The sequence below is a fragment of the Cheilinus undulatus genome, linkage group 11 (genome assembly GCF_018320785.1).
Source record: "Cheilinus undulatus linkage group 11, ASM1832078v1, whole genome shotgun sequence".
NCBI classification, from domain to species: domain Eukaryota; kingdom Metazoa; phylum Chordata; class Actinopteri; order Labriformes; family Labridae; genus Cheilinus; species Cheilinus undulatus.
The window spans coordinates 42831806-42854000 of record NC_054875.1 but is presented as its reverse complement, the minus strand read 5'-3'; the positions used below and the strand labels follow the sequence as shown (position 1 = coordinate 42854000).

The 22195-nt window shown below is 39.0% G+C and overlaps 1 protein-coding gene across 1 annotated transcript in view; it reads right to left on the bottom strand.

The window, feature by feature from the left end:
* The window catches only part of LOC121517949 (formin-like protein 13), an 86739-nt gene that overhangs the window by 52292 nt on the left and 12252 nt on the right, over positions 1-22195 (bottom strand). Inside the window, exon 9 of the mRNA XM_041800073.1 lies at positions 185-296. Within this exon, the coding sequence (XP_041656007.1) occupies positions 185-296 (112 nt within the window). The remainder of the gene's footprint in view (positions 1-184; positions 297-22195) is intronic.

Genomic DNA, 22195 nt, shown 5'->3' with positions numbered 1-22195 from the left:
AACATGCACTTTAATACTTCAGTGGTTATTTGCTACCCTGTTTGCTTGTTACCATAGATAATCTTCCTGCCAAGTGAAACACACATCAACCGCCCATGGCACATAAAGCCATTCACCTCTCAGCTTCAGTTGTGACATGATTAGGAGTGAATACAAATCAGCTGTTTTTGGCACAAAGTCGTACCTCCTCAGAGAGGTGATGTGCTCATCAGACAGGCCTCCATCTTCCTCATTAAGGATGAACAGTTTGTCCTTCAGCTCTCCCGGCTGCACAGGGAAACTTTTGAGGAAAATGTCTGGAAGAACAATAGATTAGAAAAAGTCAAAACATGCAGTATTACATGAAAGCTTTTCTCTTGACAGATAGTCTTCTTATCCCGCCATGAAATGACTCAAAAAAGCATTGTGAAGACAAAGGGTCCTTTGCTTAATTACTTTCCCCCATATGCCTGAGGGAAATGCACAAATTTGCATTCTATCAAGTGAAAGCTGATGTGATTTTTTTTTTGTTTTACAGGAAATGTCTCTGCATAAATCAGGAGCTGTGAGAAGCCTTCATTAGGAGCCAGGAATTTAAGACGTCTGTAAAATGAATGGTGAGTTCTACAAAGCACATTTGAGACGTTGGTGCCAGTCACTCCGACTGAGGCGCTGATCTGAAACTGTCACATCTGGCTTCTTCTGACTGTAAAACAGAGGAAACTCTTTATCTACCCCTTCATTGAAATGTGTCTGTTGTTTCGTTTTCACACAGACAAACATAAATGTGTCGTTATGAGTTTGGAGGTGAGGCGCTCTGCTCGATGAGGGAAAGTAAAGTAACACAACTCAGGCCGAGGTCAGACTATAAGTGAGCAAACATGTAGTTTAAGGACCCATCAGCGTTATTTTCCTCCATGTAGCATGTCACAGTAAAGGACAACCAAAGCCACATGTGGTGAGTGAAGCCTCACCACCTCCCAACAGAAAGTCTAGCATTTTAGAAATAAATCTCTGCCTCCTAGGATGTGCTCTATGAGAAAACAGTTCTTGGCACAAAAGTCACAAGCATAAACAAGCCCCATGGTGAGGTGGTAATGAACTATCAAACTACCAGACTTTCGCTTGACTGGCCTGCAAGTAGTGCCACTATGAGAGAAGATCTTCTCAAACCTCCAAATGTCTTGAAAAGTTCAAGTTAAAATAAACTAATTCATTTTCTTAGATAATAAAAATCTGAGCTTGGGACCATGCAGTCAGGAAAAAACGAATCAAAGCAAGAAATGGAAGTGAGAAGCCTCTAACAAAGCTAGACCTGCCAGGGATCTCAATATACCTAAAACAGCCTGTTAGACTATTAAAGTGCATTGATTTTCATTAATAGCACTGATCAAGAGCAGCTATCTTAACAGCACTGGCCACAGAAAGAGACCTAGATTGTTGGATGATGATCCGTCACACCCAAAACTGTCCTAGGACTGATTGATCAGTCCTAAAATTTCCCCAACATCAAATTCTTCTTAACTCAAACCATTGTGAAACTCTAAGTACATTTCATAATAATGTATTTCCTTTGTTTCCTGTGGTACCCATGCTGAAGGCTGGTCAATGACTTTTGAGAGGGAAGAGAGGGAAGGTGTTTTCACTGCAACATCTACTGTTTATCTAACCTGGCCCGCCAGATGGATTTGTTTCACACATCCATCTCTAGACATGTCAGAATATGACTTTTGTCGTTTTTGAAAAGACAAAAACTCACTGCTGTTCTTTGTTCTTCTTTTAACGAAGAAATGTCGTCAAGTTCTGATAAAACTGGCGCTTTTGCAGCATCCACGCTAATGTTTTCCGCCATAATTGCACCGGCCTCTTGTTGCTGCTTGCTTACGTCACGACTCTGCCATGCTCAGAAGTACTGCCCCTCGTCGCCGATTGGTCCTGTCACTTTCTAACCCGGCCCAAACTGTTCAGACGGGGGCTTTGCAAGATGGATTCACCAATGAGAAACTCAGAAGTGGGCAAATCCATCTGCTTTGCAAGGTTACTGTTTGTCTACTAGTGTGAAATAAAACACAAAGAAAATCAATGGTTTTCTCACACATTTTTTCTCCATGGCAGTTCTAGATATCAATGGCTATTTATAAAATTTAGAGTTATGTAAATATATTTTTATGATGCCAGTGTTAAAAAACAACTGACAGACTTTACAATTGTCTCTATATTAGACGCCATTAAGAATATCTTTGGGTAAATTTTACCTGATGGCCATTGTAGTGTTAAAATTGATCAGAATCAGGTTTTATTGTAATGTACATTTTCACATACAAGAAATTTGACTTGTGTTTGGTGCAAAACAAATAACAGAGTAAGAATAAAAGTATTAAGAGGCTAATAGAAATATAAAAGGGCTATAAAACTTAAAAAGATTGTTACAAGAACAAGAAGAAGCCTAACAAAAATGTTAAAAAAAGAATATAAACATCACAAAGAGTGTGCAAACATACAAAGGAAGAAAATGTACAGATGTGCGGGTAGACTGATGGATAGGTTATAGCGCAATTCTCTTTAGTTAGTTTAACACACACAGTGTGCAATTGTAAAGAAAAAAGATTAAGTCTGATGTACGTTACTCGCAATTTCCACATACAACAGCAGCACCGCGCTCCACAGCTCCACCGTTTTGCTCCAACCAACCTGGAAGGTTTGCTTGCTGCAGGAGAAGTAATTTTGAAATATATAGATGATTTATGATCTGGACTCTGTGCATTGTGTTGTATCATGAAAGTACCAGATACTCTTCGCTTTCGACTTCTTGTTTGGAGCTTACTGATCAAAGGGAGTTGATGCTGTTTTGCAGCGACCGGCGCTGAAAATAGACCTGCAGCATATCTCCAACAAAGGGCAGCGGACACGCCAGACTGTAGTACGGGCAGTGGAACTGACTGACCAGAGAGGAGGTGATTTGCTCTGAAATATGATTCGCTAGCGAATTCTGATGCAGTCGCTGTATGTGGGAATTGCGGGTTAACATAACACATAAAGACTTATCAAACCTGCATTACTTTTGTCTGTTGGTTCTGAGGTCAGTGAGAGTCTGTAGGGGAGGGCCAGAGTACTGCTCATGAGACTGATAGCAGAGGGGAAGGCACTGTTCTTGTGGTGGGAGGTTTTGGTCCTGCCAGAGGAGAAGGCCTCAAAAAGTCCATGTCCAGAGTGAGAGGGGTCAGCTGCAATTTTACTTGCATACCTCAGAGTCCTGGAGGGTTACAGATTTTGGAGAGATAGAGGATTGCAGCTAGTCGCCCTCTCTGCAGAGCATTTGATACGCTGCAGCCAAGGCAAGTGATGGGAATAAACTTTGACAGATGATATGAGGATGGACTCCATGATGGCGGTTTAGAAGTGATTGTCTTTGGCAAGTTAAATTTCTTACACTGCTGCTGGAACATCCTCTGTTGGGTATTCTTGATCCCACTTGAGGTCCTGGGAGATGAGGGTCCCTAAAAGGGGAAAGGGTCCACAGTGGAAACTGGGGTGTCAAAGAGGGTGACAGGGGCAGGGGCGTAGGAATGGGCAGCAGCATTTTTCCTGAAATCTACAATCATTTCCACTGTCTTTAGAGCATTGAGCTCCAGGTTGTTTTGAAGATGGTCTACCTCCAACCTGTAGGTGGACTCATGCCCTCCAGAGATGAGTGAGGGTCCTGTTATCTGCCAGCTTGAGGACCTTGATGGACTGGTGATTGGAGGTGTTAATGTATAGGGCGAAGAGCAGAGGAGAAAGAGCATAGCCTTGGGTGGAGCCGGTGATGATGGTTCTGCTGTCAGAGACAATGTTTCCCCAGCTTCACCTGCTGCTTCCTGTCAGACAGGAAGTCTGTGATCCTGGAGTTGGGCACGTTTGACTGGGAGTGCCTTCCTGTAGCAGAGCTGGGATTATGGTCTCGGCCAGGACACTCTTGGAAAAGAGATTTTTAATCTCAACGAGTCTCTTCCTGGTTAAATAAAGGTTAAATAAAAAATAAAAATGGTCGAACAGATGTGTTGGCTCTGTAGGCAAACTGCCAGGAGTCCAGCAGAGGGTCTGGGACGGATTTAAGGTGTGCCGGCACAAGGCGGTCAAAAGACTTCACAGGGGTCAGAGCGACAGGTCTGAAGTCGTGAAGTCCTGCTTATGGCCTGCTGACAGACTTCTAAGAGGATATCTCTGGGCATATTGGAGAACTGACTGTAATTTAAAAACTTTTCACGAAGCAAATACAAAAAGAGGTGAATTAAATGTGTTCTAATCTGGGAAAAGCCATAAACAAAATCGAGCAAGCTGAGCAAAGGATCCACCAGCTGGAAGAGAGAGAGGTAGCAGACGCAGCTTTAAAACTTTTGCTGCAGGAACATAAAAAGATGAATAAAAAGTTGGGGTGTCTTGAAAATAAATCCAGACAGAACATACAGGTTTATAATGTGAAAGATGGAGCAGAGTGGACTGACCAAGTGGACTTAATCATATCATTAGTGGTAGAAAAGTTGGGGATCCCCTCCGCCATATTAGTGATTATTGCAGCACACTGCTCATTCACTAAGAAGCCGATGGGAGAAGATTAAACTATGAGACAGAGGAAAAGTTTGGTGAGCTCTGGCAACAACATCCCTGCCGTAATGATGTGTTGTAGAGACCACAACAACAGACTGAAAAGGGAGAAATGCTGGTGAAAATTAGCAGATGCTCTTCAGCAACTGGGTGAATGACTGTCATTAGTCAGGCTGGAGCAGTTGCACATAGTCACCCAGCTAATGCATCTAAATTGAGGAAAACGGCAGTCACAGATGGCAGTATATCTAAGTAGTAGTAACGCTCATAATTGTTGGTTAACTGCTATTAAACAACTAGAGGAGAAGAGAAAGAAACAGGCACAACAAAACACACAAAGAGGAACAGTGGAGCAACAAGACCGCTAGCTTCTTATCTCTCTCCTTAACTTCTCTGAGCTGTTTTTTTAAGTCTGTATGCAAGCATGTATTTAAGTGCACTGCTCAGGCTCCTTAACAACATCCCATCCTGTTTTGCATACGCTAGTCTACAGTGCTTTACTGGTGTATACGAGTTAGGATTTTGCATGAGCCATTGCTGCACCACCTGTAAGCAAACAAATGTAATTTTGTCACAGCACACTGCTGCAGTGCTCTAAATTGCACAAGCAATTTTTTATTATATCAAATCAGGAGACATAACATATTTCATTTTTGTGATTCTTTTTATTTTGCATAATTTTGGGGGGTTGTCCTCTTTTTGTCTCATGTTTGATAACCTACAGCAGGGGTGTCAAATTCAGTCACAGCAGGGGCCGCATTCTGGATTCAGGTCTAACCTGTTTCTAAACTGGCAACTGCATTTCACCAGTGATAAAATATGAAAAAGTTTTGCACCGATGACAAATGATTTTGAGGTTAAAAAGTGAAAAAGATAAATTTAAAGGCTCACAATATGATAAAAGTAAATATATTAGTTTAAAAGGTCAAAACATGAAATTGAAATTAAAAAAAAAAAGTTTTTTAAAGGCAAATGTATAAGAAAGAAAGAAAGTCAAAATTATGAGCTTAAAAGGTAAAAATATTAAATACAATTTTGTAATCATGAAAATAAAAGTCAAAATATGATGCAAAATTTTTAATTGTGAGTCTGAAAGGTCAAACTAAGGGATTATGAAGTCAAAGTAAGGAGTTGAAAATATGAGAAAAAATGAAAATTAATTAGTTTAAAAGGTCAAAACATGACTTAAAATTTTAGATTATGAATTTTTAAGTTCAAAATATTACATAAGAAGTCAAAATTATAGCTTGAAATGCTCAAAGTATAAAATAAAAAGTTAAAATACCGGTTTGAGTCCTTATTATGAAATGCAAAATTGAAAATATGAAATTAAAATAAATCAGTTGATTTTCCCAAATTCCTGACTTCTTATCCGATTATTTTTACTCCTTACTTTTTCAGATTTTATGACTTAACAAGGATATCTTAAATCATTAAGGATAATATCACATTTTTTCCTTTAGGAAATCTGCAGACCTCATAGTGATGGGCCAGTAATAACAGAAATATGAGATCATCTTGCGAGCTGGATTTAACTGTTCCAGGGGCTGGATTTGGCCACCAGGCCTTGAGTTTGACACCCCTGCCCTACAGACTGTACCAATTATCATACATAGTTCCAGCGAACTAAATGAAACAAACTCTGTCACTACTCTCAGTTAAGAGTACAAAATAAGATTGAACTAGCATTATAAATCTATGACTTTATGTCGCTTTTTGCAGATGAACCAAACCGTGACCCAAACTCCAAGGTACGAACTGAACTGTGACCCCTGAATCCCAAGATGGCGGTTCATTCATCATAATGATCAGAGAGAATAACAAATGTGTATCCTAGCCCAGCCCCTCTTCCTTCCAATGCCATCAGGTCAGTCATGATCATTTTTGGTCAAGTCATGGCACAAATTAATGTCTCTGTGATCGCCTTATCTGACACTGGGACCATCTTAACACAAAAGGATCACATTGTCTTACCTGAATCCACCATCGAGCTACCACTTTACATTCATATCTATGTGTGGACTTATAATAGCCAAGTTTCTCCACATTGAGAAGCTGCCACCTCTTGAATTCAATCTGTCAACTTTTGGTCAAAACTTTTGGAGCTTTGCACTTCTGCTGTGTGACTCATGACAATGGGAACAGTTATAAAGGGAACACTTTATGTCATGGAAGTAGAGAGCTTTATTTGAAATAAGTCTTCTTGTCAAAAGTTAGATTAGAGACAGAAACTGCTGTCTGGTGAATATAAAGCTGCAACCAGGAAATTCTCATGAATGCATTGGCATAAAGACTGGAGACTGATAAAAACAGCAAGGGTGGTCTTGCAAAATCTACATGTGCACCTTAGTATTGCAAAATAATTTGTCTTAACCGATTTTTACACTTTTTGAGCATGAAGACACACCAATAAATTTACTTTTATTTGAAGTCGTGCAAAGTTCAGGTGAGGAACAAGTCTACAAATCCATGAGAAGAGTCGGCAGTGGATTCACAGTGAAATTCATGATGACAGTTAATGTAACCACACCTATTTAAAAAACAGTGTGTCCTGATAACAGATCCACTGGCACAAATTCTAAACAGTACACAGAGTACAAATCCATATTTCTTAACCATGAGGTGGATATGCAAATGGATTCAAATTTTCTTCTTTTGGCCTTTAGGGGGCACTGTACTTTTGAGGCAGAGCAGAAGTTTATAATCTTTATGCAATGGGTCTTCAACTATTTCTATTTAAGGGCCAGATTTTGCCTTGACAGACACTTATGGAGCAGTGCTTTTCAAATTAACTAAAATAAAATCAACATTTTGGTCTGATGAACATCTAATTGTTTTCATATTTATATTTTCTTTCAAAACGTAAGTCATTTTTACGCAGTGAGATCAGTCCCTAATGCTAATACAGGAGCCGCCTACAAGGGCTTATTTTAGGCACTAATTTCTCAGGTTTCCATGTTGTCCATCGCTGAGTTTGAAGCTCATAAGGTGAATCCTTATTGGTGAGAAACTTGTGCAGGAAGCAGGTTTTTTGATTCTAACTAGGGCCAAATGATTTAGGAAAATAATCCAATTGTGTCTATCATGCATCAGTATTTACTAAAAATGGCTGACAGGTGGATTTCTGCAAAAATGGGTTAAAACAAGAAGTCATTTATGATAAAAACTAATGACCACAGCTCTATGTTAAACTAAACTAAGCTAAGCTGAGCTTGCAAGCAGTTGTCTCTTCCTTCATACTGGGTAAAACAAAATAAATGTCTCTAAACAGATAAATGCAGCCGACAATGTGTTCTTGGATGCTGCACTGCAAAAACTTAAATTTAAGCAAATTTATGTGTCTGATTTCTAGACAAAAATATCTAATAACACTTACTATAAGTCTCATTCACCAATAAATCTGGTTTGATATCTTAGTCCATGATATGAAACCAAAATAAGGCCTGCAATGCTTATAAAGATTTACCAATAGAGAAAGGTTATCTTTGCAGACATGGCAATGTCATGTCATTTGCATCTATGTAACCTGTAACATACAGAGGATTTAAGTACCATGCATTATGCGACAATAGCAGATGTCACATGTTCATAATTAAAGCTGATGTTATTTATTCTGCTTGACATTGTGGTAGTGTGCAGTCTGACCATCTCTTGTTATCCCTGTTTATGTCAAAATGTCTCCAAAATGCCAACACTGGCCTCTACTCTGCCGTATAGCTCAAATAATTGGTTCCTCCACACTGCCAGATTATCGGCTGCGTGTTCTTCCACCTCAGCGTTTTGTTATCTCCAGATCAGATGTTTGGTCAGCAGGCTTCGACAAACACAAGAGTAGCAAGCAAAACATTTTCCTTTTTTAATTTTTAGGCATTTTCATGAAAATTTGATCAATGTATTTACAGTCTTTGGAGAGTTTCATTAGAAGTTCTGAGGTAGATTTGCTTTTAGATTTTTTTGTATTTTCATGTGAATTTGGGAAATTGGTTTTGGATGTTTGGGGAAATTTCTTTTGAATTTTCCTGCATTTTTATGGAAATTAGGGGTAATTTTTTTAACATTTTGTTGGAAATTTGTTAGATGTATTTATAGTCCTTGGAAAGTTTCACTGGAAGGTTTGGGGTAAATTTGCTTTGACATTTCCTAGAGTATTTTCATGGGAATTTTAGGGTGTTGGAAAAGATGCTTGGGTCGTATTGTTTGGGACTTTTTAGGCATTTTGGAAGTTTGGTAAATGTATTTTTAATTTTTGGGATTTGATTTGAATTTTTAGGGACAACTTGCTTTAAATTTTGTAGGCAATTTCATGAAATTAGGGGGAATTTGTTTGGGCGTTTTTGTAATTGTAGAGTTTTATTGAAAGTTTTGGGTTAAATATGCTTTGAATTTTTGTTTTCTTTTTTCATGTGATTTTGGTAAATGTATTTGTAATTTTTGTGCACTTATTTGAGTTTTTAGGTTAAATTTATTTTGAAATTTTAGGTAATTTCATGGAAATATGAGGAATCTGTTAGTTTTTTTTGTGGAATTTGATGGGAAATTGGGTGGGGCAGACTTTCCGTCATTTGTAAAGTTTAAGGATTTAAAACAATAGATTTTTTGGGGACTTTGCATTGAAATATTTGTGATTGGCTCAAAAATTTCTAGGAATTTACTTGGAATGTTAATTGAAATGTTTAGGCATTATTATACAGTTTCACTAAAATATTTGGGGAATATTTGAAGAAATATTGGGGTACCTTCAGGGGATACTTTGACCTCTTTGAAATTTTAAGGAATTTAAATGGAAAATTTTCCAAAAAATCAGAGCTTTTGTGAAAAAAGAGGGACATTTTGTTCATGCTTGGTCCATCACCAAATATAAATAAAAACAACCCCACCATCCCAAATGACTTTCTCCATTTCATAATGTCTGAAGACTCCCAACAACTGACTGATGCACAACCAAAACATCTGCTTAAACCCAATCCAGTGCAGAAACACGACCTTCAGGAGATCTGTCGAGATCACTTGTGGTAAAAAAAACTACTTCCTGTTCAAAGACAAGGCTGAGCTTTTGAACTTTTTTGATCTTACTGATCCCAAATAAGTGAAAGAAAATAATGATGCACCCCAAACAAAAGCTCAGACCTCGAGAGGTTAAAGCCTGACTACGTTTTTTCCCTAAGATAACAGAATATTCATCCATCCTTAAAAGTTGACTTCCACCAGCAGAGCTTACTGAATCATATCAACAAACTGATTAAAAATCTCATCATGACAAAGTGAATAAGATAATCATGTTAAATGAGAAGCATTTTGGAGATACAAAGCTGCAATCAGCACGTCTCTAAATCCTTGACATTAAAGTCTGGAGGCGATAATTCCCTCACCAGGACCAACAGAGACATTCGTGTCACATTTTCAGATGAGGAGCCACAGCCTCAAACATCCAAATAACGACGAGCGCTGCTGCTCGTGTCCTCAGGAGTGCAGGATCAGCTTCCGGCATGGAAAAAAAAAAAAAAAAAAACGAGTGCAAATCAGGCCTCTGCTGATTGGCACTCAGACAAACTGGGCACTGCCCTGGCAAATTAGAGTTTGGAGACGGAGAGTGATCCCACTGAGCGCGCCGAGCCACAGGTGTACTTTTAATTAGGAGTGCGACATTTCCAGTCATTAAATAGGCAGCATGCACCGCGGCTCTCAAGGTAAATAACCATATTACTCGGACACAGACGTGCACTTTGATCATGCAGAACCACAGCGGAGCGCGGCCAGAGGAGGAAATACTCACACAAGTACTCTTCTGGAGACCTTGTACTCTGAACATGAGCGTTTCAAGTTTGTACTATTTCAAACTTCTGATGCATCACACTTTAGATGGGAAATGTTGTATTTTATAATCCAATACAGTCACTTTACCTCTTTATTTACTTTTCAGAAGAGTCTAAAAATTGGCAGTATTATAATTTGTGCAGCAAAATGTCCTCTTGTCTTCTCTTTTGCAGCATGAGTAATTGAAAACTTACATTTTTCATTTGTTTCATTTGCATTAAACACAGACTGAAACTTACTTTGATTGTTTTAATTATTTTTCCTCTTTTAAAACAATCGTACTTGGTGCCTCCTGAGAGAGAATCCAGTTATTTTCAGCTCATCTCCCAGCGGCCTGAGCTTCAATCATGTAGATCTAAACTACCTGTGTGATAAATGTGTTTTTGCCTGAATATTAGCAGTTCAGCCTCAGTGTGACCTTTAAAAGCATGTGTCTGGAAGATCTTTGTTAATGTTGAAACACTGCCCTGCTGGGAGCTATAAGCGGCTCGTTTGATTGATTTTTGCTTCATGAATCATCTCATAACCCCTCAGGCCAAAACCCCAGGGTTAGAAAAAGGTGTCATTCAGTAGAGCTGAACCATAGCTGAGAAATCTGGCATTGTGAGATCTATTCTGTCTGCAGGTTAACCAAATGAAATGACTTTATGTAGGCTTAAATATGGAAAATCAACAATCACACAATCATAATTGTAGTTATTTTGTACTTTAAAGTTAAAATATGTAAAATTGTTATAATGAAATGTCTATATCAATTAAAAAGACTGCTCTTATGTCATATATTTATTGTTTTAGTTAAGTTTTTACACTGTTTGGGGTTACAAGTTCAGTCATCTAAGCTCACTCCACCCTTCCACCACTCACTACACTGTGGCCCCAGTAGACATTTCCATGTCACCAGGTCTGCAGGTCAGTGCCACCATCGATTGCTTGCTTACTTCCTGTTTTGAATTGAGTACCCTGTTCTTTTAAACAGCACTCAAAATGGGGTATTTACCAACCTGTTTCAGCTTCTGTCTTATAACGAGGGAGAAAAGCTGTTAAAAGTGTCCTTCCTTGTTCACATTGCTTTGCGAGTAGCTTGAAAAACAGTGTGCCACAGCAATGCATTTTTTTTAATCGTGAATACCCAGGAAAAGCTGTAAAAAAATTGGCCCCTACCTCAGAGTACCAGCTCATGTAAAGCACTAATTGGGAGGCCCCCTGGTGGTGGAATTATCATACTGTGCATTTAAATCTGTTTGTTTTCACCTGCATAAAAAAGTTGTGATGTGCAATAACACTGTGTATACTGAGTTAATAATAAGCGGAGCAACAACTAAACCAGTGGTTCCCAAATGGTGTGGCGAGGCACTCTGGTGTTCCTTGAGGAAAGTCTCGGTGTGCCTTGTGAATTTGTTTAACCATGCATGATTGATTTGGCCATACAACTACTTAAGATAGTTTACATGTGTTTGCACTGGAAGGTTTTGATCCTATCACTGATTAAAATAACCACTGTTATGGTAAAATTGGTTTAAAACGTGCATTATCATAAGGTATCAAAAACTGGGCAACCACTTTGAAAGTTAAACATTTTCTGTGGTATTTCTGGTATTTTCTAACTCTATATATTAGGGATAATTAAGTGTAAAAATGCCTATAACAGATGCAAAAGGTTATGGATATGCTACAGCAGTTTGCTTAATCAGCAACTATGAATCAGGCAGATATAGCTGAAACATACGCTTCAAAAACACAAACTTTAGACTGTATTTGTGTGCTTCAGTTGTCCCAAATGGTGAAGACCAGTCATGTCTAGGTGTGTTGTGAATTTGAATAATCATACATTACTACTACAACTATAGATTTTGCGTGAATACGGAGATGATGTGCCTCGAGATTCTGGCTCAATCTTTGGTGTGCCTTGGGCAAAAAACGTTGAAAATCCCTTAACTAAACTAATCTTAATGAGCCCCTGTTAGACAGAACTATTTCATCATGTTTCTCTTGAATCTAAAATGAAACAAAAAGTTTGCCGCAACAGACTGATAGCTGATAACTTGATTGATTTTGTTCTGACTGCATTAGCATGAAGAAAAAGCATATAGCCTTAACATCCAGGATTCCATTTGCCAGTAATATGTGTACATACTGGGTGTGAAAGCAAAGCTGGCTAAAATAAAGAGCTTTTCTGATAGATTCAGACTTTTATGATGTGTTTATTGTAAATGCTTCTACTGGAACAACAAAGCAAAAGCTAGATATTTTGCAGCCCGGTGCAACATGTACTGAAAAATAACTTCACTGTGCAGCCAAGGGGCTCTCAATCAAGTCAATGACACAATAAACAGACCAGCGCTATACATCTCTGCTCATATCCATTGTTTACTTCTTGTTTTGAATTGCAGACTCTGATCAAATCAAACGGCACCTCATAAGGCACATTTACTGATCACAAAAACAAAGTTTGGTCATAATAAGGGAGAAACGCACTGAAAAGTGCACTTCCACGTTCGCGCTGCAATCGGTGCCAGATTAACATGTGCTCCAGAGTCCAAGGATTTGCATATGCTCTGGCATTTATGTAACATGCAAATGGTGACTTTTTTAAACTAATATTTTGTAACAATTCAGTTAAAAAAATTCTGCATATTGTATCTTTAATACAGCTGCTAAAGTAAAGGCGGTTTGGACAACGATGCACCAGAATAAAAATAAAAATAGTCATGCAAAAGTGTTATTTTTCTCAATAAGTAACAGAAATCTGACAAGTTACTTTTTAATGGCAGTAATCTTGAAAGGCAAAGAGTTACTTTTAGATGTGACATCACTCAACATGGCATGTCAGTGAATATATAAGCCTGGTTTACACTGAGTCTAGGAAACTTTTTTGTTCTTCCTTCGCATCATTCGACCAATGTGAGAAACATAGGTGAGAAAATCTACATCCAGTATTTTCAGATGCTAGCAATCAGATTTTCCTTGTTATCGCCATAAGCAGCCATTTACCTTTAAACTAGAGTACTGATTGGCTTTACATTTCTTAAAGCAAAAATCAAACTGTAAACCTTTCTGCCATTAATAAACAAACAATAACTCACGCTTATCATCAAAAGGAGAGAATTCTCCTGCCTGTAAGTTCAAAAACAGTCTTCTGATAATTGATTTAAGGGTTTCTAGATAGCAGAAAATGAACTCAATCATAGTGTTGGATTGGGCAGTGAGAACGGCATGCTTTACTTGTGCATCAAGTTAGCAAATTAAAGACTGACTCTGTCATGGGCTAAATGTTTCAAACATCTCCAGTATTTTATTTTTTAAAAAGTCTAGAATGTCAGTAAGAAGGGGAAAGGGTTAAACTTTTGTTATCAGTAGGTGCAGAAAAAGTTGTAATCCTGGATTGGATCCTGGATCTGCCAGTCGCTGATCTGGGCTTGCAGTCAACGTTGTTTCAGTGCAAAATTATATTTTTGAGGAAATGTACACTGACAACTTGTGCAGAAAATATAGAAAATGTTTTTGTGGTTTTATTCTTTTCTTCATAAGGACATTTCATGAGGTATTGTGTCTAACAAAAGTGAGAAACTGTGAGTTATGCAATATACCTTTATTACTATTCTGAATGATAAAACTGCCCATTACATTAAGAAGGCTTATTATGTGATCCATCCATCCATTTTCTATACCCCTTATTCCATTCCGGGTCGAGGGTGGGCTGGAGCCTACCCCAGCTGTCATTGGGCGAGAGGCGGGGTACACCCTGGACTGGTCGCCAGTCAATCACAGAGCTGACATATAGAGACAGACATATAGAGAGAACCCACGCATGCACGGGGAGAACATGCAAACTCCGCACAGAAAGGCCCTGTTTGGGAAATGAATCAGCAACCTTCTTGCTGTGAGGCAACAGCGCTAACCACTGCGCCGCCGTGCTGCCCCTTATTATGTGATGTATTTTTCAAACAGTGATGTACTTGTATGTTGCATAAGTGAGCTTTTATGAAGGACTTGTTTGCTTGAACAAAGTTATAGTGGTTGTTTTACTCAATTATAGGGCCTGAATACGACCTTCATCACTGCTCTCAATAAAGGAGACAGGTGACTTCAGGAGCAAGACTGTGTGAAGACATAACTCTACATCTGACTTTTTTTTTTAAGGATTAACTGATTTAAATGTTGTTGTGGCATTTGGAGACGAGCCATTTGCGTCATTTAATGTTACAGAATCCCATAAAAACACCCACATATATACTCACACCATCTTTACGCGGGTATTTTCTAAAATAACTCAATCCAAAAGATCAATATGAGCAACAATCTTGTTGTCAGATGTGTTTTGGATCCTGTGGAGCACTTAGACCTGCTATAAATAAGCGCATGGATCATTTCAGCGTCATCCTGTGGACTCTGGATGCAGCTGATGTTGTTTCTTGCCCACAAGGATCATGTTGATTAGCAGAGGAAAGCACTCAAAACCGCAGTACAACAGTAATACAACCACCTGCTCAAGCTGTCTGACTCCATCTGCCTCAGCGTGGAACTGCAAACAGCGTGGCGTTTTTAAAGTCAACACACACACAGACGCGGTCTGAGCGCCAGCTAACAGCCTGATGCTAATTAACAGTTCTTGGTTTGTTGTTAATTATTGATCTCGTACTCGTGTTTTATCTGATCGGCTGTAGTGCAAGTGTCTGCTGAGCTAGTGCTAAAAACAATGTGAGATCTGGCATGCACACTGCCTCTGACTGTAATGGGATCAGATGAATAAATAGTGTGGTGAAGAATGCGATATGAGCTGAATAAACAGCACAAATTTAGACAGGTTTGTCGTGATAAGAAGAAAGAAAGGAACAGGGAGGGGCCGGAGTGAGGAAAGACAAAGAAGAGACTTATTAACAGATTTTTATTCTGAGGCGTCGAGAAACTGAACCCCCGAGGAGTTTAGGGGTTTACTGTGTAAACAAAATAATATTCAGTGTTCTCTGATTAATTTTATAACAAAAAGCCCCAATTAATCATTTTTCCTTTCTTTCTGTTAATTTTATTGTAACTTAATCTCACTTTAACAGAAACAGAATGATGTATTTAACTTACAAAGTACCCTAATTAAAGGAACAGTTTAAAATTCTTAATATCAGTGACATCAAACAGTCAGGTCCTAGACTGTGGTTTTCATTTCTGGTTGTTTTGCATATTTGTAACACTTAAATGTCTCAGATCATCTAACATATTTTAATATTAGATCAGCAGAGTAAATACAAATAGAGTCCTCCATAAGGCCGCCCGTAAAGGGGGATAAAGAGGAGAGCTATCTGGGGCTCAGCCAAACTGAGGGCCCATAGGGGTCAGAAAAATCATGTTCCATTGTTAAGTTAAGCTGTGATAACTATATTTTATATTAAACCTATGTGAGAAGTACTCTAAATAGAGCAACAAAAATGAGTTTTAGTTGTCCAAACTTTGGTACAATATAGCCTTCTTAAAAATGTACACCCCTTTCCCTAAAACAGAATTACCTTTTTAATTAGTAATGTTAGGGCCAAAAAGGGAAACAATATGGTTTAATGTGGCAAAAAAGTTCCAAAACAGGGTAAAAAAATGGGTTTAACGCAGCAAAAACATGATGCACGAGTGGGTGAAAAGAGGCAAAAAAGGGGAAAATGGATGAAAGGGTGCATAATTGACATGAAGTGGTGAAACAGGGCAATAGGCAGTAAAAGTTGGTTAAAATTAACAAAAAGAAGTAGAACAACTGGCTGTAAAGTTCAAAAAGTGGCAAAAATGGGTTAAAAGTGGTAGAATTGTGACAAAAAGGCAAAATTGGTCAAATGTGGCAAACAACGGTCGAATAAAGTGGTAAAAACGGTTTAAGAGTAACAAAAATGGGTTAAACGTAGCAAAAAGAAGTGGCGAAAACAGCTGAAAAGTGTAAAAATGTAGCAAAAAGGACAAAAATTGGTCAAATGTGGCAAAAAAGTGGTAAAAAACAGGTGAAGGGTAAAGAAGTTGCACAAATGGGTGAAAAGTGGGAAAAAGTGGAAAACAGGGCAGGGTAGCAAGAGAGAAGTGGCTAAAAAATGGGCAAAAGGTGGCATAGTTGAATTAAAAGTGGCAGAACAGGGCAAAAAGAGACAAAATGGGTTAAGAGTAGCAAAAAGAAAGAAAGAAGAAACGGCTAAAAGGTGAAAAAAAAAGGGGGGGGCAAGAATGGCCCTGGACTGTGGAGCAGTGGACACGTGTTCTGTGGAGTGACGACTTGCACTTCTCTTTTTGGCAGTCAGATGGATGAGTCCGGGTTTAGCAGTTGCCTGCTTGACTGCACTGAACCAGCTGAGAAGTTTGGTGGAGGATAATGAATGTTTTTTAGGGTTTGGGCTAGGCTCCTTATCTCCAGTGAAGGCCAATCTTAATGCTCCAGCATACCAAGACATTTTGGACAATGCTATACATCCAACTATTTGGGGAAGATTCTTTTCTATTCCAACATGACTGCGCCCCGGTGCACAGTGCAAGGACTATAAAGGTTTCAATGTGGAAGAACTTGACTGGCCTGCACAGATCCCTGACATCGACCCCATCGAGCACCTTTGGGATGAACTGGAAATGTGATTGAGAGCCAGGCTGTCTCCCCCAACATCAGTGCCTGATCTCATAAATGCTCTACAGCAGTGGTTTTCAACCTTTTTTGCCCAAGGCACACCTAACATCAAGCCAAAATCTCAAGACACACCATATATAGCACATCCATACGATATAGCCCCTTTTAAACGTGTTAGAGTACCTCAAGTAGCTGTACAGTTATGGGCACAAATTCACACAAAAACACTCCAGCATTCTAAGACCTGGTAAATCTGTTTCAAAGTAAAAGACAGGCTCAGAATCGAGGTATAGGGGTAAGAATTAGGAATGGGACTGAGCCTTAAACATCCATCCAACTTCCTGGGAACCTGAAAAGAGTTTTCATTGAGAAAATATTTTCTTGAAGTGGGGAATTTTTGTTTCATAGAATCACTGCTTTAAAGTAAAAGATGTGAATCACAGAGCCGAAATGTCACTTTGTAAATTAGCGTTAATAAGACCTTAATGGGGCATACGGGGCGACGTTTGTACTTCAAGCGTCTATTTTTTTCTGAATCATAGAGCAGGAAGATGCACAGCCTCGGGTTGCCTTCAGGCTGTCATCAATCTGCTCTTGCTCCTCTCACTCTCAAAGTTTTCAGGTCAGGGAGGAGCACAAACTCCGTCTGTGTTTCTGTATCAAGACAGGAAATCGCTGTCTTTGTCGCTCAGCTCCTTTATCCATATTTTATAAACATGTGAACTCTAATTATGTTCCCGGTCTGCACACTCACGCTGATTCCTGTTAGCAGCCCACCTCCACCACATCTGTATCGCCTCCCACTGCGTGTCTGTGTGTGTGTGTGTGTGAGTGTCTGAGCAGCTGTGAGAGGAAGATTCTGAAATGTTCTCCCCTGGCTTTGGCTCTTGAAATATACAAACCACGCACGCTGGCATAATCAAAAGTGAAAAGCCATTAGACGAGATATAGAATATGTTCCACTTCACAATTGCTCTGCAGATTGTTTGGGCAGTTTTTTACACTGCAAAATTAGTGACACACTGCCCCCTGCTGGCGGTAAAAAGCAGCATCCATTTCTGTGTTTCACAGCTGTCATTACTTTCATCAGTTAAAAGAGCAAAATGGCGGCATTTAAAGGCTCTCTGGTAAAGACTTTTCAGGTCAACCTCCTCTTAATTGGCCTGTTAAAGTTTAATTTATGAAAACGAACACATCTGACATTAACTCTCCTTCTGAAGGCTTCCTGGTTCCTCTTTCTATCTGCTGCCACCCTCTTGTGGTGGGACGTGTGGGTTTAATTCACACCACAGCTTCACTTCAACCACAGAGATAGTGTAAGCTCCTTTATTTGGGCTCCACAATACAGATATTACACTTATTATTCCACTGTGGAAATCCAATCTCCAACATAAAGTGCTAAAATTTATCTTTGCATGCACAGTATTTCCAAATTACTTCTCTTCAACACTCATAAGTCCCTTTCACACATGCACTCATTTAAAAAAACACTTTTTAGAACTTCAAAAAGTTAGTCCAAGCTGTAATACATTTAAAGTTTAATCAAACTCAAGCAAACTGATGTGGAATCTTTCAGTCTAATCGACTTTTCTGTAAACTTTTCTTTTCTTTTCTTCTTTATTACACTAAATCTTGAAATACAGGTCAAACAGGCCAGGTAGCAGCCTGGTACAGCACCTGGTACAGTCAGAGTCATGGCCTGCTACAAATAAAGGCTTGCCCAATATCATATTCATAATACACTCACCGGCCACTTTATTAGGTACATGTCTTCAATTGCTTGTTAACACAAATAGCTTATCAGCCAATCACATGGCAGCAACTTGATGCATTTCAGAATGTAGACGTGGTCAAGATGACTTCCTGAAGTTCAAAACAAGCATTAAAGCGGGGAAGAAAGGAGGTTTAAGTGACTTTGAATGTAGCATGGTTGTTGGGGCCAGACAGGCTGGTCTGAGTATTTCGGAAACTGTTGATCTGCTGGGATTTTCTTATAAAATCATCTCTAGGGTTTACAGAAAATGGTCAGAAAAAGGGAAAATATTCAGAGGACAAAAATGCCTTGTGGAAGTCAGAGGTCAGAGACGAATGGGCAGACTGGTTCAAGATGATAGAAAGGCAATAATAACTCAAATAACCACTTGTTAATTGTTAATTAACAAATGTTAATTTCGTCGACTAAAACTATGATGAAAAAATGTTCGTCGACAGCCTTTTTCACCATGACAAAAACTAGACTAAGACTAAGACCAGTGTTGGGTAGCCTTACTTTTGAAACTAACTTGTTAGATTACTGCGTTACATACTGAGAAAAGTAATTTGGTACTTTAATAATAGAAACAGGTACATTGAAATTGTTGTGCGTGTCACTGAGTAAACAGTAACACTTCATCTTGGACTTAAATACCGTATATAACTATACATATATCTATAACGTATATAATTTATATAACTACTACTAGTAGTAGTGGTAGTATCAACTACTACTGCTGATACTGGCACTGCTACTACAACTGGTAATACTGTTACAAATGCTGGTACTGCTTCTACAACTCTAACGGCTATTTATACTACTACTGCTGCTTATACAACTATACTACAGCTACTATTAATCGTCTGGTGTTTGGCTGTCAAGCTGCTAGCTCGCATTAGTGTTTTGCTAGTAGCCAGGTAGTTACTGAAGCTCTCAACAAGATTTAATAATGAAAAAAGAGCCAAAAACTATTTTTACCTATGAAAGGTTATTTCTAGTTTCCTTGTTTCGACCGTACGGTGTAGTGTGCAACTGTATGCAGCACAATGTGCAGGCATCCTTGTTGTTTTAGTTTTCGTGCCATCTACAACCGTTGAATGCCCCGACACTTTTGCCCGCACTAGCTTAGCCTCGCCGTAGGCACGCAGCTCAAAAGGGCGTGTCGTATCCACTCTTCTATATATATATATCTATGGCTTTAATATCTCAATCACCCCCTTGTGCTGGCTGCAGTATAGGCGATAGGGACTGATCTCACTGTGAAAGGCAAAAGTGCCATTAATTTTAGATGGAAACAACAATGTTTTCACAAGAATATGCAAACTACACCAAATTTTGATTTTCAATTGATTTTAGTTTATTGCACCATTTTATAGACCTTTAATGAAAGGGGGCAATTATTTTAGTAATCAACAGTACATTTAAAGTATATTTCAATGTCCGGCCCCCATTGCATCTGTCAAGAAAAGCAGGCCCTAGTACCAAGTAACTGCACTGTAACCTGAGTCCAGTAGTCTTTTTCTTTATCCAACTCTGTTCTCATCATTACCAAACCTGCATTTTTCTCTAGCAGTAGGGGATGTAATGTTACAGCTATGTTGTGGGGTTTTCCTGTTTTCACTATGAATAAAGCCACTCAATATGATGCTTCAGTGGCCCTGGTATTTACAGCACTCAGTATCTCAGTTCCTTTTTTAATGAGACTGCAATTGCTGTCAAAAAACTCCCATTGCTTGGTAAACAAACTTTGGTGCTTTGTCTCAATATGACACTAGAGTTCTTGTAAATTATACTCTGTGGCCAGGAGCCATCCAGAAACCCAAAACTTTAAATACTCAAAGTTTGCGCTTCCTCTTTTTCTCTGCTCTCTCCAGTAGTAACTCCCACCATAGCAACTTCTCCCTTTTACCTCATTCATAGATGAAGTTAGCTGAGCAGATTACTTTTTGTGGTTCGTTTTGTCTCATCCAGTGCCTCCTCTGAAGTCCTCTGGCTGCCCCCACTTTGAAAACTGCTGGTCTAAATCAAGTTCTTGTAACTACAGTAGCTGAAAGGGGGCATATTACCACCTGAATTGGAATAAGAGATCCTTCAGTTAAGGCATTTATTCTCAGGTACCTGTATACTGGACTCTAACAGTACTCTAACCAGGTCTAAGTGAGCTACAGTCATGGACGAAAGTATTGGCACCCCTGAAATTTTTCCAGAAAATACACCACTTCTCCCAGAAATTGTTGCAATTACAAATGTTTTTGGTATACACGTGTTTATTTCCTTTACACACATTGGAACAACACAAAAAATCTGAAGAAAAAAGACAAAATTTACATAATTTTACAAAAAACTCAAAAAATGGGCTGGACAAAATTTTTGGCACCCTTTCAAAACTGTGGGTAAATCATTTTATTTCAAGCATGTGATGCTCATTTAAACTCACCTGTGGCAGTAACAGGTGCTGGCAATCTAGAAATCACACCTGAAGCCAGTTAGAATATCTAAGAGTTGACTCAACCTTTGTGTTGTGTTGTGTTGTGTTTCAAGACCATCTCCAGAGATCTAGAAATTCCTTTGTCCACTGTGTGTAATATAATCAAGAAGTTTATAACCCATGGAACTGTGGCTAATCTCCCTGGATGTGGACAGAAGAGAACAACTGACAAAAGACTGCAACGCAGGAAAGTTGGAATGTTGGATAAACATCCTCAGTCAACTTCCAAACAAATTCAGTCTGTCCTGCAGACTCAGGGAGCAAAAGTGTCAGCTCACACCATACGTCGTCTTTTGAATGAGATGAAACTCTATGGCAGGAGACCGAGGAGAACCCCACTGCTGACAGATACATAAAAAAGCCAGACTGGAGTTTGCTAAATTGTACCTGAGTAAGCCTCAGTCCTTCTGGGAGAACATTTTGTGGACAGATGAGACTAAGGTAGAGCTTTTTGGAAAAGCACGTCTTTCTACTATTTACAGAAAACAGAATGAGGCCTACAATGAAAAGAACACAGTACCTACAGTCAAACATGGTGGAGGTTCAGTGATGTTTTAGGGTTATTTTGCTGCCTCTGGCACTGGGTGCCTTGACTGTGTGCAAGGAATCATGAAATCTGGAGACTATCAAAAAATTTTGGGCCGCAATGTAGGGCCTAGTGTCAAAAAGCTGGGTCTGCGTCAGAGGTCATGGGTGTTCCAGCAGGACAATGACCCCAAACATACCTCAAAAAGCACCAAGAAATGGTTGGAGACAAAGTGCTGGAGAGTTCTGAAGTGGCCAGCAGTGAGTCCAGATCTAAATCACATTGAACACCTATGAAGAGATCTTAAAACTGCTTTTGCAGTTTGCCTTCAAATCTGAGAGACCTGGAGCAGTTTGCAAAAGAAGAGTGGTCCAAAATTCCAGTTGAGAGGTGTAAGAAGTTTGTTGATGGTTATAGGAAGTGATTGGTTTCAGTTATTTCTTTTCTAAGGGTGTGCAACCAAATATTAAG